This window comes from Lycium ferocissimum, chromosome 4 (assembly GCF_029784015.1).
Source record: "Lycium ferocissimum isolate CSIRO_LF1 chromosome 4, AGI_CSIRO_Lferr_CH_V1, whole genome shotgun sequence".
NCBI lineage: Eukaryota > Viridiplantae > Streptophyta > Magnoliopsida > Solanales > Solanaceae > Lycium > Lycium ferocissimum.
In genome coordinates, this window is record NC_081345.1 from 33,864,171 (window position 1) to 33,888,247 (window position 24,077).

General features: G+C 36.8%; 3 protein-coding genes across 5 annotated transcripts; 2 read left to right on the top strand and 1 right to left on the bottom strand.

The window, feature by feature from the left end:
• The first annotated feature begins 1,327 nt into the window (after window positions 1-1,327).
• Window positions 1,328-9,912, top strand: LOC132052439 (uncharacterized). Of its 3 annotated transcripts, none has more exons than XM_059443973.1 (5): window positions 1,328-1,507; window positions 2,039-2,513; window positions 3,627-3,998; window positions 4,280-8,720; window positions 9,470-9,912. In XM_059443973.1, the coding sequence occupies exons 2-4, from the start codon at window positions 2,358-2,360 to the stop codon at window positions 8,684-8,686; spliced, it is 4,935 nt and encodes a 1,644-aa protein (XP_059299956.1). In that variant the 5' UTR covers window positions 1,328-1,507; window positions 2,039-2,357; the 3' UTR covers window positions 8,687-8,720; window positions 9,470-9,912. The 3 variants fall into 3 exon arrangements, with proteins under 3 accessions (XP_059299956.1, XP_059299957.1, XP_059299955.1); XM_059443972.1 differs by lacking the exon at window positions 1,328-1,507 and adding an exon at window positions 1,639-1,900; XM_059443974.1 differs by lacking the exons at window positions 1,328-1,507; window positions 9,470-9,912 and adding an exon at window positions 1,638-1,900 and having other exon boundaries at window positions 4,280-8,906.
• A 1,708-nt stretch (window positions 9,913-11,620) lies between these two features.
• On the bottom strand, window positions 11,621-13,061 carry LOC132054623 (uncharacterized). The gene is made up of 2 exons (XM_059446598.1): window positions 12,571-13,061; window positions 11,621-11,967 (listed from the first exon to the last, which is right to left on the bottom strand). Exons 1-2 carry the CDS (start codon window positions 12,922-12,924, stop codon window positions 11,875-11,877), a joined length of 447 nt encoding a protein of 148 aa, XP_059302581.1. The 5' UTR covers window positions 12,925-13,061; the 3' UTR covers window positions 11,621-11,874.
• A 2,717-nt stretch (window positions 13,062-15,778) lies between these two features.
• LOC132052441 (uncharacterized) lies at window positions 15,779-22,912 on the top strand. The gene is made up of 4 exons (XM_059443975.1): window positions 15,779-16,330; window positions 17,350-17,430; window positions 22,044-22,183; window positions 22,281-22,912. Exons 1-4 carry the CDS (start codon window positions 16,202-16,204, stop codon window positions 22,525-22,527), a joined length of 597 nt encoding a protein of 198 aa, XP_059299958.1. The 5' UTR covers window positions 15,779-16,201; the 3' UTR covers window positions 22,528-22,912.
• The last annotated feature ends 1,165 nt before the right edge of the window (window positions 22,913-24,077 follow it).

A 24,077-nucleotide genomic window follows, 5' to 3' on the forward strand; every position in this document is an offset into this window, starting at 1 on the left:
TTGACCATCTGGTTTGTTCAGCTATCACTGCTGGAAATCGTAGTAGTTGTTTGGCTCTATACTCTCGTATGCCTATCTCATACTCCCAAAGCAAATTTGGATTTATTTTTTCATTAACCTTGCCTGCATCTTTCTTTTTATCCATAGGTTCAGCTTCACACATATAGATTTACTGAAAAAGGGAAACCCCTTTCGATTCTCGAGTCCTTTATTCAAATTGCATTTTCCTATCCTATATCTCTCTTTCTATTCAAAGGCCGGGTTTGCACCGATAGATCTGCGGAAAAAGGGAAACCCCTTTTGATTCTCGAATCCTTTATTCAAATTACATTTTCCTGTCCTAAATCTTTCTTTCTATTCATAGGCCGGCATCACACCGATAGATCTGCTAAAAAAGAAAAAACCCTTTTTATTCTCGGATCCTTTATTCAAATTGCATTTTCCTATCCTACATCTTTCTGTCTATTCATAGGCCGGCTTAGCACCGATAGATCTGCGGAAAAAGGGAAACCCCTTTTGATTCTCGGATCCTTTATTCAAATTGCATTTTCCTATTCTATATCTTTCTTTCTATTCATAGGCCACCTTCACAACGATAGATCTGCGGAAAAAGGGAATCCCTTTTGATTCTCAGATCCTTTATTCGAATTTCATTTTTTCGTCCCCCGCATCTTTATTTCTATTCATAGGTTGGCTTCACACAACTAGATTTGGGAAAAAGGGAAACCCCTCTCGATTCTCAGCACATCTATTCAAATTTAATTTTACTGTCATGCATCTTTCTTTCTATCCATAGATCGACTTCACACAACTAGATCTGCAAAAAAGGGAAAGCCGCTTTTGATTCTCGGATCCTTTTTTCAAATGTCATTTTCCTGTCCTGCACCTTTCTTTCTATTCATAGGTCGGCTTCATACAACTAGATCTGCGAAAAAAGGAAAACCGCTTTTGATTCTCGGATCCTTTATTCATAGGTCGGCTTCACACAACTAGATGTGCGGAAAAAGGAAAGCCCATTTTGATTCTCGGATCTTTTATTCAAATTTCATTTTCCTGCATATTTCTTTCCATTCATAGGTCGGCTTCACACAACTAGATCTGCAGAAAAAGAAAAACCCCTTTTAATTTTCAGATCATTTATTCAAATTTAATTTTTCTGTCCTGCATCTTTCTTTATATTCATAAGTCGGGTCCATCCAAATAGATCTTAAAAAGAAAATTCCCTTTTAATTCTCGGATCCTTTATTCAAATTTCATTCGCCTTAAATTTTTCCAAGACTTGGATAAAAATATGATAATACTAAAAATGGAAAGAGAATTCATAAACTACTATCCAAGATCTTCAACTTTATTTAATTGGAAACAAAGTCACATACATCAATGGGTCAAGTTACACAAGAAGACTCTTAATATTAGAACCCTGCATTCGTCATTCGTGGGGGAACTCGGGGAAGCAAAACAAAAAAAGCAAAAAAAAAAAAAAAAAAAAAAAAGGTGCCACTGCCAGGTAAGTTCAAGGCTACATATTTGCCTTTTTAGTTGTAATTTAATTTAATCTAATCTAGTCAGTGCAGTCACATTCCACATCTTTCATATGTTATTCAGTAGTAGTAGCAGTCAGTCACAATAAACAGAAACATTTGAGTGTCTTTTTAACTCATCATCCGTGTCCGTGGGGTAACGTTCTTTATCAATTGCACTCTGCCCAGTCTGCCCAATCTGCCCATCCTCCTGCCCGCCCCGAAAGTCCTCTATCTCTCTACAACCCGAAAATTCGCAACTATACCTTTCCTTTTTAACCCTTCAAAGACACTTCGCCAACTTCATTTTTCTCTCTTTCTCTCTCTATTTGTAAAATACTTCTTCATATTTTCAGTTATCTGTGCAGTTGTAAATTAAGGTTTGTATTTTTTTTTTTTGTATGTATCTCTTGTGTATATAGAACGTATATGTGATAGGTGTGTATACATCAGTACCTATGTGTGCTTGTTTTTGTGTATGAATTGAATTAACTGGATCTATAATTTGATGGTTGCAGATCGGTGAATTGATGTTTTGGTGTTGAAATTGAGTAAAAGGAGTTAGGGTTTTGATATGTTTATTGGGCGATCGAGGTTTTTTTGAGGTTCTAGGGTTGAGAAAAATTGGGGATTTTTATCCTATTGGTGTGAATTGAATGGTGTAATTGAGTAAAGGGAGCTAGGGTTTTGATATGTTTTGAGGGTTGATCGAAGGTTTTTTTGGGGTTCTAGGGTTGAGAAAAATTGGGGATTTTTTTATGGAATTGGTGTGAATTGGATGGTATAATTGATGATTGAGGGTGAAATAATTGGGGAAAATGCAAGGGGAGTTTTATTATGCATGGGAGGGTACAAAGGGAAGAAGGTCAGGCTTGTAAAGGGAAGAGTGGTGGTGGTGTTGGTAGTCAGCACATGCCGGCGACGACTACAAGGAGGACTGTAGCCGTCGGTGATTCTATTGTTTCTACTGTTACTGCTGATTCCTTCTGCAAGGTATTGCCTTTATTGGTGTTCTGGGCTTTAATTTTTGTATCTTGTTTTCTTTTATGCGCGCCAACTCTAGTTTTGAGGAGAGTTCCGTAATAGTGATAGGTGATTTAAATGTCCAGTAGTTTTAATCAAGTGATTTGCGTATCAATTACGTATTCCTATACTAATTATAGGTGCACAAAAAGTGTACTTTTTTTTTCTTTTTCGTTTGTAGGTGAATTTTTGTCGCGGTTGGAGTTTTGTTTGGAGGTTGTATCATTTTAGGTTAGAGGCTTCTTGCGGTGTTATGTACTCCCTCCGTTGCAATTTGTTTTCTGGTTTTGACTTGGCACGAAAAGGGACTTTTGGATCTTGTGGTCTTAAACTAATGATATGTAGAGTGTACAAAATTGCCCTTTAATCTTGCAGTCTTAAGCATGGCAAATCTTGCAGTCTTAATCATGCCATGTGGAAAGTTGGAATTAATGAGTTGGCAAAGAAGGGAAGAGACAATTCTTTTTTAAACCGACTAAAAAGGAAAGTAAGACAAACAAATTGAAACAGAGGGAGTAATAAATATGCTCATTTATTTGCATTGCAAATTCGCGAGTAGCTCGTTTTTGGTAGGCAACATTACTAATTAACTGCTCTTTGAACCAAGCTAAATAGTGTCCTATCACTTGGCTCACCATCCGCACTTATTCAACTTGGAAGCTTGGTCATGGTCATGTATGGTTTTTGACTGCTGGGTTATTGCGTCTTGTTAGGTGAAGATGATTGTGTAATATAAGGCAAGCAGTTAAATTGCAAATGTGCGTCAAACTAGTGTACTCCAAATTCTGGTTAAATGTGTTGATAAGTGTTGGTTGACGATGTACAGTCAATACAAAAAAGTACCTAGAAAAATATGGAAGTGTGTGTTACCAATGAAGAGGATAAGGGCTTTCCACTTTCCCATGCCTCCCAACTCTATCAACATCTTTCCCTATTGCTTTCTAGTTCATTTATGTACGTATTTTCCGTGTAGTTTGCTTATGTTGTTATGCAGTTTGTTGTTTTCTTATATTCTGTTGGTTTATTTTTGGTATATTTTTATCTGGTTTTCTTGGTGAAGTTAATGTTATGCTTTCTCTGCAGGATGGTCGCAAAATTCGTGTGGGAGATTGCGCTTTGTTCAAACCACCACATGATTCACCACCTTTCATTGGAATAATACGTAGACTTAGATTTAGTAAAGATAACAACTTGCAATTAGGTCTTAATTGGCTCTATCGTCCTGCTGAGGTGAAGCTTAGCAAAGGCATCTTGCTGGACACCACGCCCAACGAAATCTTTTATTCCTTCCATGGGGATGAGGCTCCAGCTGCATCATTACTCCATCCATGTAAAGTTGCATTCCTTCCTAAAGGGGCTGAACTTCCAACAGGGATATCCTCATTTGTCTGCAGGCGGGTTTATGACATTTCAAACAAGTGTTTATGTTGGTTAACTGATCAAGATTATCATAAAGTAAGTTATCATTTCACTGCTTGACATCTCATTATTCCTCTGCTAAACTAGGGAAAGGTAGTATGTTTTACAGATAAAATAGATAAATGGGGTTGGAATATTGAACGAAAAAGGGATAGATCTTGTTCTTGGATGTGTTTTTCATCAAAGAAAAAAAGGGTCTTGGGCTGGGTGGTTGTTTGAAATGATGTGAGAAAAAGAAGAACTGCAAATCTTTCAGGCATTATTTTTGTAATCTACGGATAATGTGTCACTTATCAAATATTATTTTTCTTCTGTAGGAGCTACAAAAAGAGGTAGATCAGCTGTTATACAAGACACGATTAGAGATGCATGCAACAGTGCATCCTGGTGGTCGTTCTCCTAAACCGATGAATGGCAATATGGCATCGTCACAATTGAAATCTGGTACTGATAATGTACAAAGTAGTGTAGCTTCTTTTCCTTCACAAGTCAAGGGAAAGAAAAGGGAGCGGGGAGAACAGGGGTCTGAATCCATCAAACGTGAACGTTCAGTTAAATCTGATGATAGTGAAAGCGTCTTAAGATCTGAAATTTCTAAAATAACAGAGGAAGGAGGGCTTGTGGACTGTGAAGGGGCTGCGAAACTTGTTCAGCTCATGCACCCAGATAGAGTGGACAGGAAAATGGATTTGACTAGTCGTTCGATGCTTGCAAGTGTTGTTGCTGCAACCGAAAAATTTGACTGCCTTGCTAGGTTTGTACAGCTAAAGGGTTTGCCTGTGTTAGATGGGTGGCTTCAAGATGTTCACAAAGGGAGGATTGCTCAATTTAGTAGTAGTAAGGATGGTGATATATCAATTGAGGAATTTCTTTTAGTTTTGCTTCGTGCACTTGATAAGCTTCCTGTGAATCTTCAAGCACTACAGATGTGCAATATTGGTAAATCTGTTAATCACTTGCGCCAACATAAAAACATGGAAATTCAGAGGAAGGCACGAAGCTTAGTTGACACATGGAAGAAACGTGTCGAAGCTGAAATGAACGTCATTGATGCTAAGTCTGGCTCAAATCAAGCTGTCACATGGCCCTCTAAATCGCGGTTGCCCGAGGCTTCTCATAGCGGCAACAAAAATCCTGGTGGTTCCAGTGATGCAACAAGGAGCTCAGTTACACAGTTTTCTGCATCTAAGACAACCTCAGTTAAGCCTACACCAGTGGAAACTAGTTTAAAGTCTGCATCCTCATCCCCAGGCCCAGTAAAACAAGCATCATCTCCTTCATCCGGAAAAGTGGGTCAGCCAAGAGTTTCAGCATTTGGTTCCAGTGATGTTCCACTAGCAAGGGAAGATAAGAGCAGCAGTTCTAGCCAGTCTCACAATCACAGTCAATCCTTCTCAGGGAAAGAGGATGCGAGGAGTTCAACTGCAGTGTCAATGAGCAGCATCAAGATCTCTAGTGGTGGTTCTCGGCCCCGCAAATCGATAAACGGTGGTCCTGGATCATCAGTTTCTGGAGGTCTAAAAGAAAATTCTGCAAACAGAAGTTCTTCATTGCACAGGAATCCTAGCACTGAGAAGTTGCTGCAGTCTGCATTGAGTGGTGAAAAAACGGTTGATGTGCCGGCCGTTGAGGGGAGTTGTCAGAAATTGATAGTTAAGATTCCAAACAAAGGTCGCAGTCCTGCAAGGAGTGTCAGTGGAGGATCATATGAAGAACCTACCACCATCTTGAGCAGCCGAGCTTCTTCTCCTGTGCTTTCTGAAAAGAATGATCAGCTTGATGGTAATTCTAAGGAGAAGAATGATGCATATCGATCAAATGTTACTTTTGACGTGAATGCAGAATCATGGCAGAGCAATGTTTTGAAAGATGTTCTCACTGGATCTGATGAGGGTGACGGATCACCTGTTGCTGTTCTGGAGGAAGAGCGGAGCAAAACTGCTGGTGAGGGCAGGAAGTCAGCTGAAGTTGCAAAACCTGCTTCTTCATCATCAGGAACTGAATTGAAGTCAGGAAAACTGCACGAAGCTTCTTTCAGCTCGATGAATGCATTGATTGAGAGCTGTGTAAAATATTCTGAAGCAAACACGTCCATGTCACTAAGTGATGCTGTTGGAATGAATCTGCTTGCCAGTGTGGCTACAGAAGAAATGTCCAAGTCAGAGAGGGTTTCACCTTCTGCTTCTCCACAAGGAGATAGCCCTTCAGGTAGAGAGACCTGCACAGGTGATGAGCTTAAGTCAAAGTCGTCTCCTGTAGATAGTTCTTCAGGTGACCTTGGTGGGCGAAATGACGGTGATGCTAATGGTGATAAAGAGAAACAGCCCATTTCTGCTAGTACCTCGTGGTCTGAGGGTAAACTACATGCTTATAGAAGTGCAGTGACAGAGTTTACCAGAGATAGAAGGCCCTCTTCATCTCCTTCTGAAGAAACAACCACGGGAGAGTGCTTCAACTCTTCCTGCACTGATTCACAGACAGCTGGAGATTTGAAATCAGATGTTAATGAGAAGTTGGGTGAGATGGCAAAGTCTGCTGCTGCTCCTTGTGGTATATCAGAAAAAGCGAGTGATGGTGAACAGAGCAAACAATTACATGAGGAAAAAGTAGTTTCCACTAAGAGGCTTGATAGTCTTCTAGATGGTGAAGTAGGTGGACATGGTAGTTCAATAGAAGAGGACAAAGTCAGTAATGCCCTTGTAAGCATAGAAGACCTGAAACGACCGGTTGAAGTTTCTGTTTCTAAATTTGAGGGTGACAACAAGAATGACGTGAGTAGGATGTTAGGTGTTGCTAGTACGGAGGTGAAACTGCCTTCAGTTGTGGCAAAATCTGAATCTACAGAGAGAAGTGACAAGGAAGAGCTGCTACAAACTGGTCCTAGTCGAGATTCTACTGCAGGGAAATGTGGACAGTCTGATGAAATAGATGCAGATAATCAGTCAGAAAAGCCAAATTCTGATAAAAAAGCGGTTGATACTTCAGCTATTGAGGATAAAGCCATATCTGAATCCAATTTAGCTAGAAGGAATTTGTTAAAGGATGAAGTTAGTGCTGAAAATAATGATATTTCTGCGCATGATTCTGAAGTTGGATTATTTATTAAGAAAGAGGCACCTGTATTTTCTAATGCGGAAGTGGAGAAATATGTAGAATCAAGAGAATGTGTAGAGGCAGATACAACGAAGGACCCCGCATCCATTAAAGGGGACACTTCTTCCAGTTCTGCTGTTACTGCTACAGATTCAGCTTCAAAGATGAAGTTTGACTTAAATGAAGGTTTCATTTCTGATGAGGGAAAATACGGGGAGCCAATCAACTTGACAGGTCCGGGGTGTTTGTCAAATGTCCACATAATGAGCCCATCAACATTTGCTGTCTCTTCTGTTTCCAGTAGTCTTCCTGCTTCTATTACGGTGGCTGCCGCTGCCAAAGGACCTTTTGTCCCGCCAGAAGATCTATTGAGAGTCAAAGGGGAGTTTGGATGGAAAGGATCAGCAGCCACAAGTGCATTTCGTCCGGCTGAGCCTAGAAAAGCCCTTGACATGCATTCAAGTTCCACAACAATCTCTGTTTCTGAAGCTTCTACCAGCAAGCATGGTCGTCCTCCATTAGATATTGATCTAAATGTAGCAGATGAAAGAATTTTTGAGGACATAAATTCTCAGGATTGTGCTCTAGCAATAGGATCTGCTGTGGACCATATAACTAATCTTGTATCATCAACAAATAAAAGCTCAGGTTCTCCTGCCCTTCGTAGTTCTGGAGGACTTGATCTTGATCTGAATAGAGTTGATGAACCTAATGATGTAGGCCAATGCTCCTTGAGTAGCAGTCACAGATTAGAAGGTGTAGTTTTTCCCTCAAAAGCATCTTCGTCCGGTGGCTTACCAACTGTAGAAGTGAGGAGGGACTTTGATTTGAATAATGGGCCTGGTGTTGATGATTCAACTGCAGAACAGCCTCTATTCCACCAGAATCATCAGGGAAACATGCGTTCCCAACTAAATGCTTCTAATTTCAGAATGAACAACCCAGAAATGGGAAACCTATCGTCATGGTTTGCTCCGGGGAATAGTTACTCAACTATGACAATTCCATCTATTTTGCCTGATCGTGTGGAGCAGCCACCATTTCCAATAATCTCAGCTGGTACCCCACGAATGTTAGGTCCATCTGCTGCTGGTTCCCCCTTCACTGCAGATGTATTCAGGGGTTCGGTATTGTCGTCATCACCTGCTATGCCTTTCTCCGCTACCCCTTTCCAGTGTCCTGTGTTCCCTTTTCCAACCACTTTCTCACTTCCCTCTGGAACATATGCAGTTGGATCAACCTCTTATATTGATTCATCCTCTGGTGGAAGGCTTTTTACTCCACCTATGAATTCACAGTTTCTGGGACCTGTAGGTGCTGTCTCATCTCAATACCCAAGGCCTTATGTGATTTCCCTTCCCGATGCTAACAGCAATGGAGCCACAGACCACAACAGAAAACGGAGCTGGCAAGATCTGGATCTGAATGCAGGTCCAGGAGCTGTGGACTTGGAAGCGAAAGAAGAGTCAGTTTCGTTGGTATCAAGGCGACTTTCTGTTGCTGGCTCACAGCCCCTTGCGGACGAGCATGGGAGGATGTATCCTGTATCTGGGAGTCTACTGAAGAGGAAGGAACCTGAGGGAGGATGGGATAGTGAGAGCTTCAGGTTCAAGCAATCATCGTGGCAGTAGGAATGCACAAAACTGCAACTTGGCAATCTTCAAGGTGATAAGAGATTCATTTGCTTGTGATTATGATTGTCTTCTTATGATTTAGACTGTAACCACCTAGTAGATTTCGTAGGAACTTTGTAAATCTGTTTTTCCGTACTTTCTTTTCTGTCTTGTTTTGGAGGTGGCCAGCATACCCTTAATGCTGAGGAATACAACAGTACCATTTTTTTTTTTTTTTTTTTTTTAAAAAAAAACATCTTCTGTCTATTATGTTGTATAAGCACTGGTGATTAGATTCTTGGCACGTGCTTGGAAATACATCGTCAAAATTGCATGTGAAAAGCTGTGATTGAGCTGCTTGTTTGTTTGTGTGCATTCCTTTTGCCTTGTGGTTTTTGCTCCTCTTCGGCTCGTGTCACGTACAATTCGAGATCTATGAAGGTGTTTGACAGCACATATTATTTTCATTCTAATTTGCATTGGTCGCAAGAAAAATGAAGATTTTCAAAATTTTGGAAATATTTGGGATTTTTGTCCTATTATCAAGTCACACTTCGGGTGTTTGTCCCTCCTGAAAATGTTAAGTTAATATTCTGTTAGGACAGGACTCATCCTTAAACAGTGGAAGGAGTAATTTTATAAGTGGAAAGTAATGCTTTCAAGCGCTAAGAGCTGTTCCTCTGCCAAGAACGTGTATACTTAGTACCGTATTTTGAAGTATGTTGGTTAGGGTGGTTTAAGCATGATGAATTATATTTGCCGCGTATTTGGTATGACACTTTCCTTTTTCTTTGCTTGCAGTTATCAAAGGATGGACTATTGGGGGCTCCTCAAAGGTATCATCTTCTACTGGCTCCCGAGGGTGTGTGATGTGACCAATGATGAGTTCAGTTTCCAACCACCATTTCTTTCAATGTATGAGAGGAAGGAGAGTTTCAATGGGTTTGTGAGCACTTTGGTCAGCCATATTGTCCAGGTGGCCGCAGAAGAGTATTCCCTCTGTAAATATTTTAACTGTTGGAAGGCTTGAAATCTGCATCGCCCGGCAACTATGGATAAATTGTCTTATCCTTGACCAAGATATTGCCAGTGGAGGTTGGATTTCTGGACCGAGTAATATGGAAAATCCTGTATGTTCTTTGTTGCTAATCATTTTTATTGCTCCCTGCTTTCTTGGCTGTTCTCTCCTCTTTTTTGGCAATTACATAAATATAAAGAGGTTGACACCAAATTTTGGTTCTGAAGTGTCCTGCTGCCATGCTTTTAGTGATACAAGCTGCAATGTACCTTAAATTCGCTCGATTCCTAACTTCAGCTTTAGTCTGATTCACAGATAAAAGACTACTTCAAGGTTATATTATCAATGGTTTGGTGAGAAGTGTGCTTTACCTTTTAGCCATTATTTGTGTACAAAATGATTCTTGAGAGCTAGAAAGAGAGTACTTTGGTTTATGTTGAGGATCCAAAGGGTGTAGAATTTAGGTAATAGGTTAGATATTGTGGTCTACATACTGTTGTGATTTCTGCCCCCATGTGGCCGCAGCTTACCTTAGTGGGAGATGTGAATGATTGAGTAATCTATAACATTGTCTTTGGCAACCGAGAAATTCCATGTGAGTCAGCTAACCTAACCTCAGACTCACTGTCTCTATCTTCCTCCAACTCAAAATATTATTGAACCAAAGCCTTGGGGGAGGTTGAGTAATCTAAGGTATACATAAACAGCCATGTGAATCCTTGTATTTGGTATATGTTACTCTAGTTCTCCAGAATCAAGTCTCAGATAATGCTCATACTAATCTGTTTGTTTATATTTTCTTTTCCCTGCTCCAGCTGATTCACCCGATTTGGCTTATTTTTCTTCTGCTCCAAATTTTGGCATCTGTGTGGACGTGTAATTGGCTGTTCGCATGATGGTCATTTTCACGAGGTCCCCAAAAATTAGAAATGACCAAATTCTCGCACTCTCTTTCGGATGCTTGCTTATTTATGGATGATGGTTTTCTGCCTTCTGCTAATTTAATCGAATTTACCTCTTCTCGTATTAACTCTATAAGATATTTGAGGGCAAATCAGCTTCGTGGCTGAAATTCCTCTTCAATTTTCTAGTCTCCTTGCAGCTATTATACGTGCTAGGTGGGCAAAAATACTAGGACTACTTTGTAATATGACAAGTCCATAATCTCGATAGCTACATGAGTAAAAACGTAGTGCAGCTTCAACGCAAAGTGTGGTGATCCGTCTCGCAATGCCGAATTGCCTTGGAATACAAATACGCCGAACTTGTCACGTCAGTTCTCTTATAAGTGTTGAAGTGTTTGGTTTGATCCGTAAGCGGCAAGCGTAATGCATCAATGGATCGTCATGTTATAGGCGTAGCGTAATAAAGTAATCTTTACCCACTTTGATTAGACAAATTGAACGATGAACAGAAAATTTACATTTTTCCATTTTCGCTGGGAAGCCTGTGTCTGATTTATAACGCAGAAAAGCAGGTAGCGAATTAGCGTATTGTGATTGGATTTGTTTCGGATTGAAACGAGGATTATCAAAAATAGTCATTATCTGCCTCATCAATGAGTCAAACTTCCACTGAATTCTTCTATGGTGGTCCCTTACAGTATTTAAAAGAAAATATTTTTGTGCCTGTTTCGTTTAGAAAAATGTTGCAAAAACTATTCAAAAGTTTAAAGAAAAACAAAACATCAGCCTTTGGATTTAAAAACATGTCAACCTACAGATATTAAAATTAAACTAAAATAACTACAGTATAACCTTTGCTACTCTATGTAACTAAAATTAAGACGAATAACAGGTAGGTCTGTGCTGAACTTCGCACATCTCCCCTAAAACAATTTTCGCAGAATTAATTTAAACACCTAATTTATCCTCAATACTGTTTTCCAAATACTATACCAAATTCAAATGTCACTGAATTGAATATATTCATCACAAAAAAAATGGAAATACTATGTACAGTAAAGACAAAAGCACTATACAGAAGAAAATTAAAGTAAGAAAAAGACAGCCCCAATCCCAATAATATTTTATACGCCAAAAGTAGAAAACTTGCACGCACCTACTTATCTTTTATGATGAGCTGTGTTTTTCTAGTTCCCATCAACCACTGAACTCATACTTGAAGTATTTAATTAGCATCAATCACTATCAAATATTGTACTATATACTATTTGCGACTCTCGCACTCAAACGAAACTGGGTCCATCTTTGCCGAGGTCCATCGACACCTTACTAGACGCCGGAATTGATGCATATCTCGTCGAGAAATTTCTCAGTACCTGTTGAAAAAGATAATTCAAAATTATAAAAAATTAAATTAGACATTTTTAATTAAATATCTAGTAAAATATGTTTTAATTCATATCTAAGATAGGTGAATATTCGTTTCATGGTATGATAGATAACGTGAAATTTCATACTATTATAAATAAAGCGCACATGAATATTCAACATTTACAGATTTACGATATTTAAGAGGTAAGAAAAAGTAAATAACAAATAGTTGAGGTGTATTTGGACAAGCAGTTAGTGATAATTCACCAAGAAAACTCACACATCCGATAACGAGGGCGGAACAGCTTTCACTAAGGGGCTTAAAAAAAAGTGTCATTGCCTGATTCGAAACATATCTCACCTAATAAAGGCTCCTTTTCCACTGATCCGAAATCTCCATTGTTAAGGGGATGCAAAATAATGTTGTACATGAATAAAAAATTCCCCGATATATGATTTTAATTTTAAGACGAAGGGGTTGATAATTCACCAAGAAAGCTCCACATCCCATTGTTCAGATAGGCTCGGGTAAGCTCGCGAAATAGTTATAGTTGAGATGTGTTTTTTGACTATTATATCTCTCTATTATTTGGTGGATGAATAAATACCAGTTCCTCCTCCTCTTCATTATTGGCTGGGCCTTGATCGAAGTTGAGTGAATAACTCAAAGGATCATATTGGAATTTCCCATTCCTCCCGCTTTTACTCCGATTAAACCGCCGTATAAAAGTCTTCCATCTCGGTCCGGCAACGATCTCCGACCATTCTCGAAGCTTCTTCAATGCGTTTATTCCTTTTGCCCATACTGATCCTTCCTTGATCGCACCGCTACGACGTAGCCTATGCCACCAGTCTAAATTAACGCATCTTGTTAATTGATTTGGGAAGCAGAAACAACGACGCCGTTGCTGAAATAGCGTTTCAGAATTCTCGATGCTTGGAGATAATTCAGAACTGGCCATTGGAAATCGATTAATGCATTTACTGGTGAGTGTGTATTTATGAATTTGATGATACAAATTTCAAGTTCAGTGAGAAAAAGAAAAAATCTCCAAGTGCTTTACTGGTAGAATTTTTGGGTGATCGGTGTATTGGTGAGAAATGATGTGATGCAAGTTTTTAAAGGGCCTTTTAACTCTTTAAGTAGCTGTATGACAACTGAGGGGTCGTTTGGGTAAGAACATTAATTTTTAATATATAAATATTTATTCCATATTTAATTATTCAAAAACAACCTCTTTATATTCACAAAGTAGGTTGTTAAATTATATTGGGTATGTATTTAATTATGAGTATTAACTAAAATTAATATTTTATACCAAAGTTTTGGTATTATTTATTTGCGTAGGGTGTGGAATAACAATTTCAAGGTTACAATTTTTGAATAACTCGAACCTTTACTCCAAGGACTTAGTCGTGTCTCATTTGGTGAATATATTTGACCTTGAGAGGAGTATTAACAAAACCAGCAAAGATGGAAAAACATCAATATAATTAATTTAGTTTATTGAAACTAGCATTTAAATAAGAAATTAAACCAAACGATGAAAACCCCACTAATCGCATTGGCTATATATGACTCATAATGACTGTGTGGTCCAGTTATAGGATTATCTTAATAATCATTTTTTTGGTTTGGTAAAACTGTTCTTTTCACGCTGTCCTCTGCTCCGTTTCTTCTTTTCTTATTTTATATTTCTTGTGATAGAATATGGTTTCATTTTTAAAATCTCTGATCTTGTATGGACTTAACTAACCATGAAATAAGCACTTAATATGCCAATCATGAAACTGTAACTTCAAAGTCACGCCTTAAAAATTGTCTAAGTGTAACTTGAAAGCCTTCGCTTCAATTCCTAGCCAATTAGGCACACAGGAGTGGATCTAGGGCACAACTTATGAGTTCATCGAAACACAATAATTTTAACTTAAATCATATATATGTATTAAAAAATTTATGAAATAAAAAAAACTTGAATTCAATTAATCAAATGAGTTATGATAGAATTTCAAAGTTCAAACTCGCACTCATAATATTTAAATTCTGAAATTCGCCTATAACACACATTTGGAGCTCTTTTTTTTTTTTTTTTTCCCCTTCTTCTCATAATTAAACCCAAAAAAAACAATTGCTCCCACAACTATCTAGACAACTGACAAGATTAGATTAAATGAATGGAATGATGTCCAAGACGTTACTCATCAGTGAGCAAGAAATTAAAGTCTGATCATTAATTGGTCCGTAGATCATTAGTCAGCACAATTAGCAAGATGAAATCAAGTAGCACAACGAATTGAATACACGCAAGCATAATCTAAGAAAGAGAGAATCACTGAACAACACTGAAACAGGTTGATTAAATATTAAGAAAAGTCACTTATAACTAGAAAGAAAGAATCACTGGACAGCATCTGAAACAGGTTGATTAAATATCAAGAAAAGTCACTTATAACTGTATTTTGTCTTTGACGTTTCAAATATGCATATTGGGCTACATTTGAGAGTTCAAAACGGATTAAGCTGAGAAATAGGTCGTTGTCTAACCTGAAATCCTGATTAAAGATTAATAATTAAATTTGTAAAATAAGGTCACGGGTAAATGAATTATCTTATCCATAATTAACTTCTCGATAATGTAAACTTGAATAGGACGATATAAGATAAAATATTGAAAGGCACGTAAATCGCTAAGTAAGCAGAAAAAAAGATAAATCTTATTAGGAACTCCTGATTTAGCCGATGAACAACATAGCCAAATAAGAGCGCAATAGCTTCATACAACTTGAGAGCTTAAGCAGTTATAATAGTGAAAATCAAATGGATACAAGTCCGGAAAAAGGGGTATATTTATAATTAACCCTCGGATAACGTTTCCTTTAATATAACGCTCCTCATTATGTCATCATATGCATGTCCCGTACGTAACACATGCTAATTTGTGACTGTCGTAGAGGATCTTGGATACTCCGAAGTCAATTGGTGTAGGGAGTTTATCCTATCCGAATATTATCGATCGACAAGCTAGTGATAGATTTGGAGTGGACTTCCCGGGCCATTCCCTAACCTCTTGTCGGAGTTAGCTTTGATAATTTTGAGTTAACTAGGCTTGCCGCGCTGCCACGTGTCAATCTCTGAATTGTCCACATGTCATGCCCATATTTCACTAATATAGTCTTGATCTAACCGTCTAAAGTTTACTTCGTCAAGATAAAAGTGAATCAATTTAGATTAACTAATTAATTATAGCGAATTCAAGACCGCTGTATGTGTGTGTGTGTCTATATATGTAAATAGATGTATATATATATATATACAATGTTAAAGAATGCGACTATCTCATCTAATAATTTTAAATTGTTAGAAAAAGTATATTTATTTACTTAATTATATATTCGAGATAATATAATAAGGACTAACATAGACTTAATCACAAACTCAAAGGACCCTTTGGGTCAAAAACTCAGAAAAAGGTCCACACCCATTGAATTAAACTTCAATTACTAAAAGCTATATTCTCTTGAGATTAAAAAGAGTATTCATTTAGTTATTTGCATACCGCTTAAGAAAGTATTAATTTCTACGTAAAAATAGATAATTTGATTAAACTATATCTAATTAAATAGGTATTAAGATTTGATCACTTAACGCTTAATAAAAATAATTTTTTTAAAAATAAAATAAATTAATTTTTAATTTGATAAGTGAACTCTCTTTTTTAAACATAAAAAAAAGGTTTGTGGACACCCTTTTCTGATGTGTGCGGGAGTACTATAATGAAGAACACGAGCAAAGGCCGAAAAACACGCCCAAAATTCCATCTGGAATACATGTAATACTCCGATACTGTAGGTAATCTAATGACTTCTTCCCAAGGGGTATGTTGGAAAATGAACCTCGTTGTAAACTCTGCAGCGACCACCACCTGGCCTTTTCTCTTCCCCTTTCAAACAAACAATCAAAATTCAACATGAAACCTTAAATTTTTTCACTTTGCACAAATCATTTCACTGTATATGCACAGACACAACGTCGAAATTCACAAAAAACAAAGATGCCAGGACCAGGACCACATATGATGTACACATTAGGATCCGGTTTAGGCCTGATGAGTGTATCTAATGGCCGGTTCAGTCCTCATCATTGCCTTACATATTCAATCAATGCTTTTTTTGGACCGGACATTGGATCTTTCTCTGAGTGGCTTACATCCACCCTTGGATTAGGCAGTGCTTTGGGTTATGCAATTGAACCATGGATCCATGACCCTTTTTATTACATCCTTTATTCTTGGTATACCCATGTCTATGCTTTATAGCGAAGCTTCCAAATTCCTCCTTAAAAAGGGATTGCTTGATTCTGTTTCTGGGGTAATGCCCCTTATCTTTATCTTGATACAATTTTATATGTGGGAATTGATTGAATGTGAATCTTGATTGTGTTTGTGTATACCATTTGAGGGAAGCTACTGTTAAATGCACCTTATCTCTCTGGTTCTCTATCTTGATACAATTTTGTGTGTGGAGAACTGGAAATTGATTGAATTGTGAGTCTTGAGTATGTTTTTGTATACCATTTGAGAAAAGCTACTATTTTTAGGATATGGATAGCTCTGTCTGTTTGGTTTACAAATAATTTTTGCTATAATTTTGTCCAGCGGCGGATCCAGGATTTTCACTAAAGGGGTTCGAAAAATAAAAATATAGTGCTTGGAATTTTGAACCTCTAAACCTAAAACGAGCCAACATCTAGTCTTATGTTCAGGGGATTCAAAATCTATACAGGTACATAAAAAATAAAAAAATTACCATATATATATATAGGGTAATTTTTGCGAGGGTGTTCCGGTCCCCCTACATCCGCCCCTGATTTTGTCTGCGTGAATTGATTGAATTGTGAGATAGGGCATGGTGGCTTTGGCAATTTTTATCAGGTTAATGCATTGGCAATGTTTAACCTTATAAACATTGCCAAAGCTACCCTGCCCTATTTCTCTCTGCTTCTCTATCTGTTTCTTTTACGAACAATTTTATTTGTGGGAAATGGAAATTGATTGAATTGTGTTGGTGTATCCCCTTTCTGAGAAAGCTACTGTTTTTGCAAACAATTTTGCTTGCTAATAAGATGATAGGGCATGATGGCTTTGGCAACGTTTATAAGCTTAATGCTTTGGGGCAATGTTTGACCTTATAGACATTGCCAAAGTCACCATACCCTATCTCTCTCCGCTTCTTTATCTGTTTCTTTTACAAACAATTTTGTTTGTGGAAAATGGAAATTGATTGAATTGTGAATTTTGATTGTGTTGGTGTTTCCCCTTTCTGATAACTCTGTTTAGTTCATTTTTTTGTTCTCTTTTTATAGCTGATTGTGTTTCCTATGCAAACAGGTGGCGCTTACGAGGAAACAGTGTCTTTTTCTGGCGGCTGCTGGATCTTTATCACATTTTTTCTTGGACCATTTATTTGAGGTAAATTTGATTATATGTGATTGTGTTTCTCGTGAGCTATATTTCACCCTGGCCCCTTTGGATCACATTTTTTCTTGGACCATTTATTTGAATTAAATTTGATTGTATACGGTCGTGTTTCTCGTGAGCTATATTTTACACTGGCCCTTTTAGATCACTTTTTCTCTTGGACTATTTACTTGAGGTAAATTTGATTATATATGGTCGTGTTTCTCATGAGCTATATTTTACTCTGGCCCTTTTAGATCACATTTTTCTTATTTTTTTTTTTTTTTTTTGGGTAAAGTAAGCTTTTAGATCACATTTTTCTTGGACAATTTATTTGAGGTAAATTTGTATATGGCCGTGTTTCTCATGAGCTATATTTTACTCTGGCCCTTTTAGATCACATTTTTCTTGGACAATTTATTTGAGGTAAATTTGTATATGGTCGTGTTTCTCGTGAGCTATATTTTACTCTGGCCCTTTTAGATAACATTTTTTATTGGATCATTTATTTGAGGTAAATTTGATTATATACGGTCGTGTTTCTAGTGAGCTATATTTACTCAGGCCCTTGTAGATCACATTTTTCTTGGACAATTTATTTGAGGTAAATTTGATTATATATGGTCGTGTTTCTCGTGAGCTATATTTTAGTCTTGCCCTTTTATGAAATCTTGGTGCAATCTATAGTAAAAAGTTTCTGACAGAAATGGTAGCTATTTGTGTTATTGAATGTCAGTGTAGTATACAACTGCAAATGAAGTTTAGGAAAAATAGCGTGCTAAACGTGCCTGCAAAATTTTTTCCGCTCGTCCTCATTTAATGTGGAGTCTTCAAGGTCCTACTAAACTCCATAAAAGAGAAATTACTAAAAGCTATATTCCCTCCCGATTAAAAAGAGTATCCTTTAGTCATTTACACACCGTTTAAAAAAGTAGCAATTTCTACACAAAAATAAATAATTTGACTAAACTACTTCTAATTAAATGGGTATTGAGATTTGATCACTTAACACTTAATAAAGATAATTTTTTTAAAATAAAATTAATTAATTCTTAATTTGATAAGTGAACGCTTTTTTTAAACATAAAAAAGGGTAAGTGGACACCTTCTGCTGTGTGCGGAGGAGTACTATAGTAAAGAACACGAGCAAAGGCCAAAAAACACGCCCAAAATTCCATCTGGAATACATGTAATACTCCGATACTGTAGGTAATCTAAATGACTTCTTCCCAAGGGGTATGTTGCAAAATGAACCTCGTTGTAAACTCTGCAGCTACCACCACCTGGCCTTTTCTCTTCCCCTTTCAAATAAACAATCAAAATTCAACATCAAACATTAAATTATTTCACTTTGCATAAATCGTCTCACTGTATATGCACAGACACAACGTCGAAATTCACAAAAAACAAAGATGCCAGGTCCAGGACCACACATGATGTACACATTAGGATCAGGTTTAGGCCTAATGAGTGTATCTAATGGCCGGTTCAGTCCTCATCACTGCCTCACCCTATTCCATCAACGCTTTCTTTGGGCCTGACATTGGATCTTTCTCTGAGTGGCTTACATCCACCCTTGGATTAGGCAGTGCTTTGGGTTATGCAATTGAACCATGGATCCATGACCCTTTTTATTACATCCTGATTCTTGGTATACCCATGTCTATGCTTTATAGCGAAGCTTCCAAATTCCTCCTTAAAAAGGGATTGCTTGATTCTGTTTCTGGGGTAATGCCCCTTATCTTTATCTTGATACAATTTAATATGTGGGAATTGATTGAATTGTGAATCTTGATTGTGTTTGTGTACACCATTTGAGGGAAGCTACTGTTAAATGCCCCTTATTCTCTCTGGTTCTCTACCTTGATACAATTTTGTGTGCGGAAATAAATTAAAGAGATTGAGTGTGGGAATTGATTGAATTGTGAATCTTGATTGAGTTTGTGTATACCATTTGAGAAAAGCTAATGTTATTAGGACATGGATAACTCTGTTTGTTTAGTTTACAAATAATTTTGTCCAGTGGCGGATCCAAGATTTTCACTAAAGGGGTTCGAAAAAAAAAATGCAGTGCCTGGGATTTTGAACCTCTAAACCACTGAGCCTATAGTCTTATGTCCAGGGGATTCAAAATCTATATATATACATAAAAAATACAAAGAATCACCTCACATATATAGTGTAATCTTTTGCCGAGGGTGTTCATGCCCCTGATTTTGTCTGCGTGAATTGATTGAATTGTGAGATAGGGCATGGTGGCTTTGGCAATGTTTAACCTTATAAACATTGCAGTTAAACATTGCCAAAGCTACCATGCCCTATCTCTCTCTGCTTCTCTATCTGTTTCTTTAAAGAACAATTTTATTTGTGGGAAATGGAAATTGATTGAATTGTGTTGGTGTATCCCCTATCTGAGATTTTACAAACAATTTTGCTTGCTAATAAGATGATAGGGCATGGTGGCTTTGGCAATGTTTATAAGGTTAATGCTTTGGGGCAATGTTTGACCTTATAGGCATTGCCAAAGCCACCATGCCCTATCTCTCTCAGCTTCTCTATCTGTTTCTTTGGCGAACAATTTTGTTTGTGGAAAATGGAAATTGATTGAATTGTGAATTTTGATTGTGTTGGTGTATCCCCTAGAAAGCTACTTTTTTTAGGACACGGTCATGTTTCTCGTGAGCTATATTTTACACTGGCCCTTTTAGATCACTTTTTTTCTTGGACTATTTACTTGAGGTAAATTTGATTATGGTCGTGTTTCTCGTGAGCAATATTTTACTCTGGCCCTTTTAGATCACATTTTTTATTGGATCATTTATTTGAGGTAAATTTGATTATATACGGTCGTGTTTCTTGTGAGCTATATTTACTCTGGCCCTTGTAGATCACATTTTTCTTGGACAATTTATTTGAGATAAATTTGATTATATATGGTCGTGTTTCTCGTGAGCTATATTTTACTCTTGCCCTGTTATGAAATCTTGGTTCAATCAATAGTAAAAAGTTTGACAGAAATGGTAGCTATTTGTGTTATTGAATGTCAGTGTAGTATAGAATTGCAAATAAAGTTTAGAGAAAAATAGCGTTCTAAACGTGCCTGCAAAAATTTTTCCGCTGGTCCTCATTTAATGTGGAGTCTTCAAGGTCCTACTAAACTCCATAAAAGAGAAATTTCATTTCTTCTGTTTTGTTCTTTTTTTTTTTTTTTTTTTATATTGATCAGTCTGATTTACTGAATTAGATGGCACAAGGAGATAACGAAGAGGTCTGAAAATTGAATACTTGTTGATCATTGAATAGCTTGCCACATACTAGAATTTGTATGATATGTTTGCAAATGCTGATAGTATGTCTTTATTGTTTGTACTGGCTTCAATATGGTTCTCGAACTGGTTGATAATTGTTGCTCGAGGAGAGGCTTTGTAAGTTCACGTTGTATAAATACTGTTGTGTAATTAAGAAATAAGAGTAGACCTATCAGTCTCTACTCTAAATAAATCGAGTCTCTGAAGAGAATTTTGCTGTAGCAAAGATAGTTTGGTATATAGTTATACGAGTACATTTTCTTATCAAAAACTTTTTCCTTATAAAAAATATAGTTCTAAGATTAGCCAGCTTTTAAAACTAGCTTTTACAAGTTAATAACTTCGGTTATGTATTACGGGAAGAGGCATATAAATGACTGTCCTCATGTCTGTAAACCTTCAAGACATAGAATGGGAGAGGGAGAGGATGAGGTAAATAAGGGACCATAGTTGGGGAGGTGTTTGCTCCCCTCTCCTCCCTTCCACCCCCAGAAAGACACTAACACAGTTACATAGTAAGAATTTTAGAAGTTTCAATTATTTTCGAAGACGTGTCCTTGTCTTAGAAGAGAAAAGAGTTATTTTGTTATATATATATATAAGATATATATATATATATATATATATATATATATATCTATCTATCAAAATAATGCTAGTTTCTGCCTTATATATGTATATATATATATATATAGACACACACACACACACACACACAGAGACACACACACACATCATTTATTTATATGGGCCTTGTGAGATGAAAGAGAAAAATTATAATAGTGTGTATTGTGAAGGCATATATATATCTATCAAAATAACGCTAGTTTCTGCCTCTAATCATCATTTATTTATATGTGCCTTGTGAAATGAAAGGGAAAAACCATAATAGTGTGTATTCTCAAGGCAATAGATTACAATCCTCGAGGAAGGCTATTGAAAAAACTCCAAAGGCCTAAGTGGCAATTAGAAGTTGTTTGTACTATCATAGACGAAGGAGGAAACTTTAGTACCATTTGGAAGCATGGTTGTTATTTTTAGTAGTGAATTCACCTCCTTCCAAGTTATAGTTAATCATTAAAACTCTCTAAGATACGTCACATTGATCTCAAAATCACCTGTTCTGATGGTGCTTCAAAGACAGTTCTGATGGGTACCATCAAATGCTTTCATCTCTATAAGTCATAAGTGCAGTTAAAATTTTCCGAACGACAAAGTTCATCTCTTATTTGTTTTTAGTGCAAACTCTCTCTCTCTCTCTCTACGTGAAATCAGCAATAGCCCTTTTTGTTTAGTTCGTTATTCCTCTTGTAATAGGAAAATGGGAAGTCTACTATGTACACTTGGATATTGAGCACAGGTTGGTGGGAAGGCCGAGCACCAATCAATCCAGATGCTGTTGTTGTGGTTTGCATTTTATGTTGCTGCTTGATTGCTGACTTTATTTACATCAACAGGTGTTTACTGATGGATTATCCAAATGAAATTTTGTTTTCGTTTCAGTTGCTTGCTCTGTTGTTAACATGACATGTTTGGGTCATAATTATCTTGCAGAGTGAAGCCACTGAAACTGCTCAAATTAAGAGTTATTAACTCTGTCAAGCTGATGTTGGTAATTGCTACCTTATACTGCTTATGGTGTGCGAGCCAAGTGTACTTGGTACGTCCTCGTAGACCAGCAGTTGGTGAAGAGGCTGATCTTGGAGTTCTTGTGTTTATGGGAATATATTTTTTCCTCCCTCATTGGCTATGCATTCTGTCCATGAACTCAAGAGATCCCCAAGAACTTATGCCCCTTTGACTAAACGAAAATCATAGCGACCTAGTGACACAGAAAATCTCAAAGGCTAAAATTGATTGAAGCCCTTGTTAGCAACATTTTGTAGAGGAGCTGAACTAGTCAATGTTCGCCGTTTTGTTGCAGCATCTGTTACTCATTAAGGTTCCTGGCAGCAGCTAGGCATAAATTTACCTTGCTTTCCTGGCTCCACAAAGTCAAAGTGTAGAGATTGTGATTTTGGAGCTGCATTCTTTTTTATCGGTGTTGTAGGTTAAACTGTATGATAGGTCCTGGTAAAGTATTCGAAAAACAAAGGTGTTGCAAGTTTTGTTGATCAAATAATTTATCGTTCATAGTTACACCTTCATTGTGCATTGAAATAAAGAACTTGGAGATGTTACATGAATCATGAATCAGCTCCTCTTGAAGTGATTGTTTAATTTCAACTCTGCACATTTGCCCTTCTTTAGATATCATGCCTGCGAAGAAAAATGAGACTTGAAGAAAATGGAAGTTTTTTTCTTTTCCCCAATGAAATTGCAATAGTTAGAGGAGGCAAGGTACAGAAATATGTAACTAAGTTGTGCTAATTTACTATGGCTTAAGTGATAGATTTATTTAAATATACATCTCAATTACTATTGATTTTCCTATCGCATTATTTCGTTGTTGTTACTGTTTTCATTATTTTCATATTTTCGTATCCCTCTTATCAAACTATTGTGAAATGCTTTACTTGGAGATACATTGGAAATAATCCTCTGGATTCTCTGGATAAGGGTGGGCATGATACAGTATGGTACGATATTTGAAACTTGGGTACGGTAATTTCGGTTATCGATTTCTAAAAATACTATACCATTATCGTACCAAACTAGTTTGGTATGATTTGGTATTTTAAAGTTCCATTTTACGATACGGTAAATAGGTACTTATAGTTTATCCATAGTTATGACTTATATGTAAATTATGTCTTTACATGTTAATTATTATGTAGTAAACACCTGACACATAAAAATATTCAAAAGAAAGTATAAGCAATCCCCTTCGTAAATTAATTACACAACAAAGACATTTAAATCAAGATAGAGTAATCAAAGTTCCAACGTTTAAACAATTAGTTTTCTAATAATACTAGTTTATATATTTGTTAGTATTATAATACTAAGATATATGAATTGTATATGTAATTATATACTTCTTTATTCCAAACTACTTTATGAATACGAAATACTTTTTTGCATACCAAATACCATACTTTATTCGCGGTATAAAAAATTCGGTTTCGATATGGTATCTATCTATATACCAGATTCTACCCGTGAGATTACATTGGCTATGTTATTATTGTATACATCTCAATTAATGATAATCGAATGTTAAACCTTATGTTAAATTCACATATCATCCATTTAATCAGGGGCACTTTTGAATAACGTATTCAATTGAATCAAATGTTTCGACACTCAATATAGGTGTATATAAACACTAATATTTTAGAAATAAATGAATTTTATAATTATAATTTTAAAAGTACAAATCAACTTACGTGGTTTAAGTATTTTTAGCAA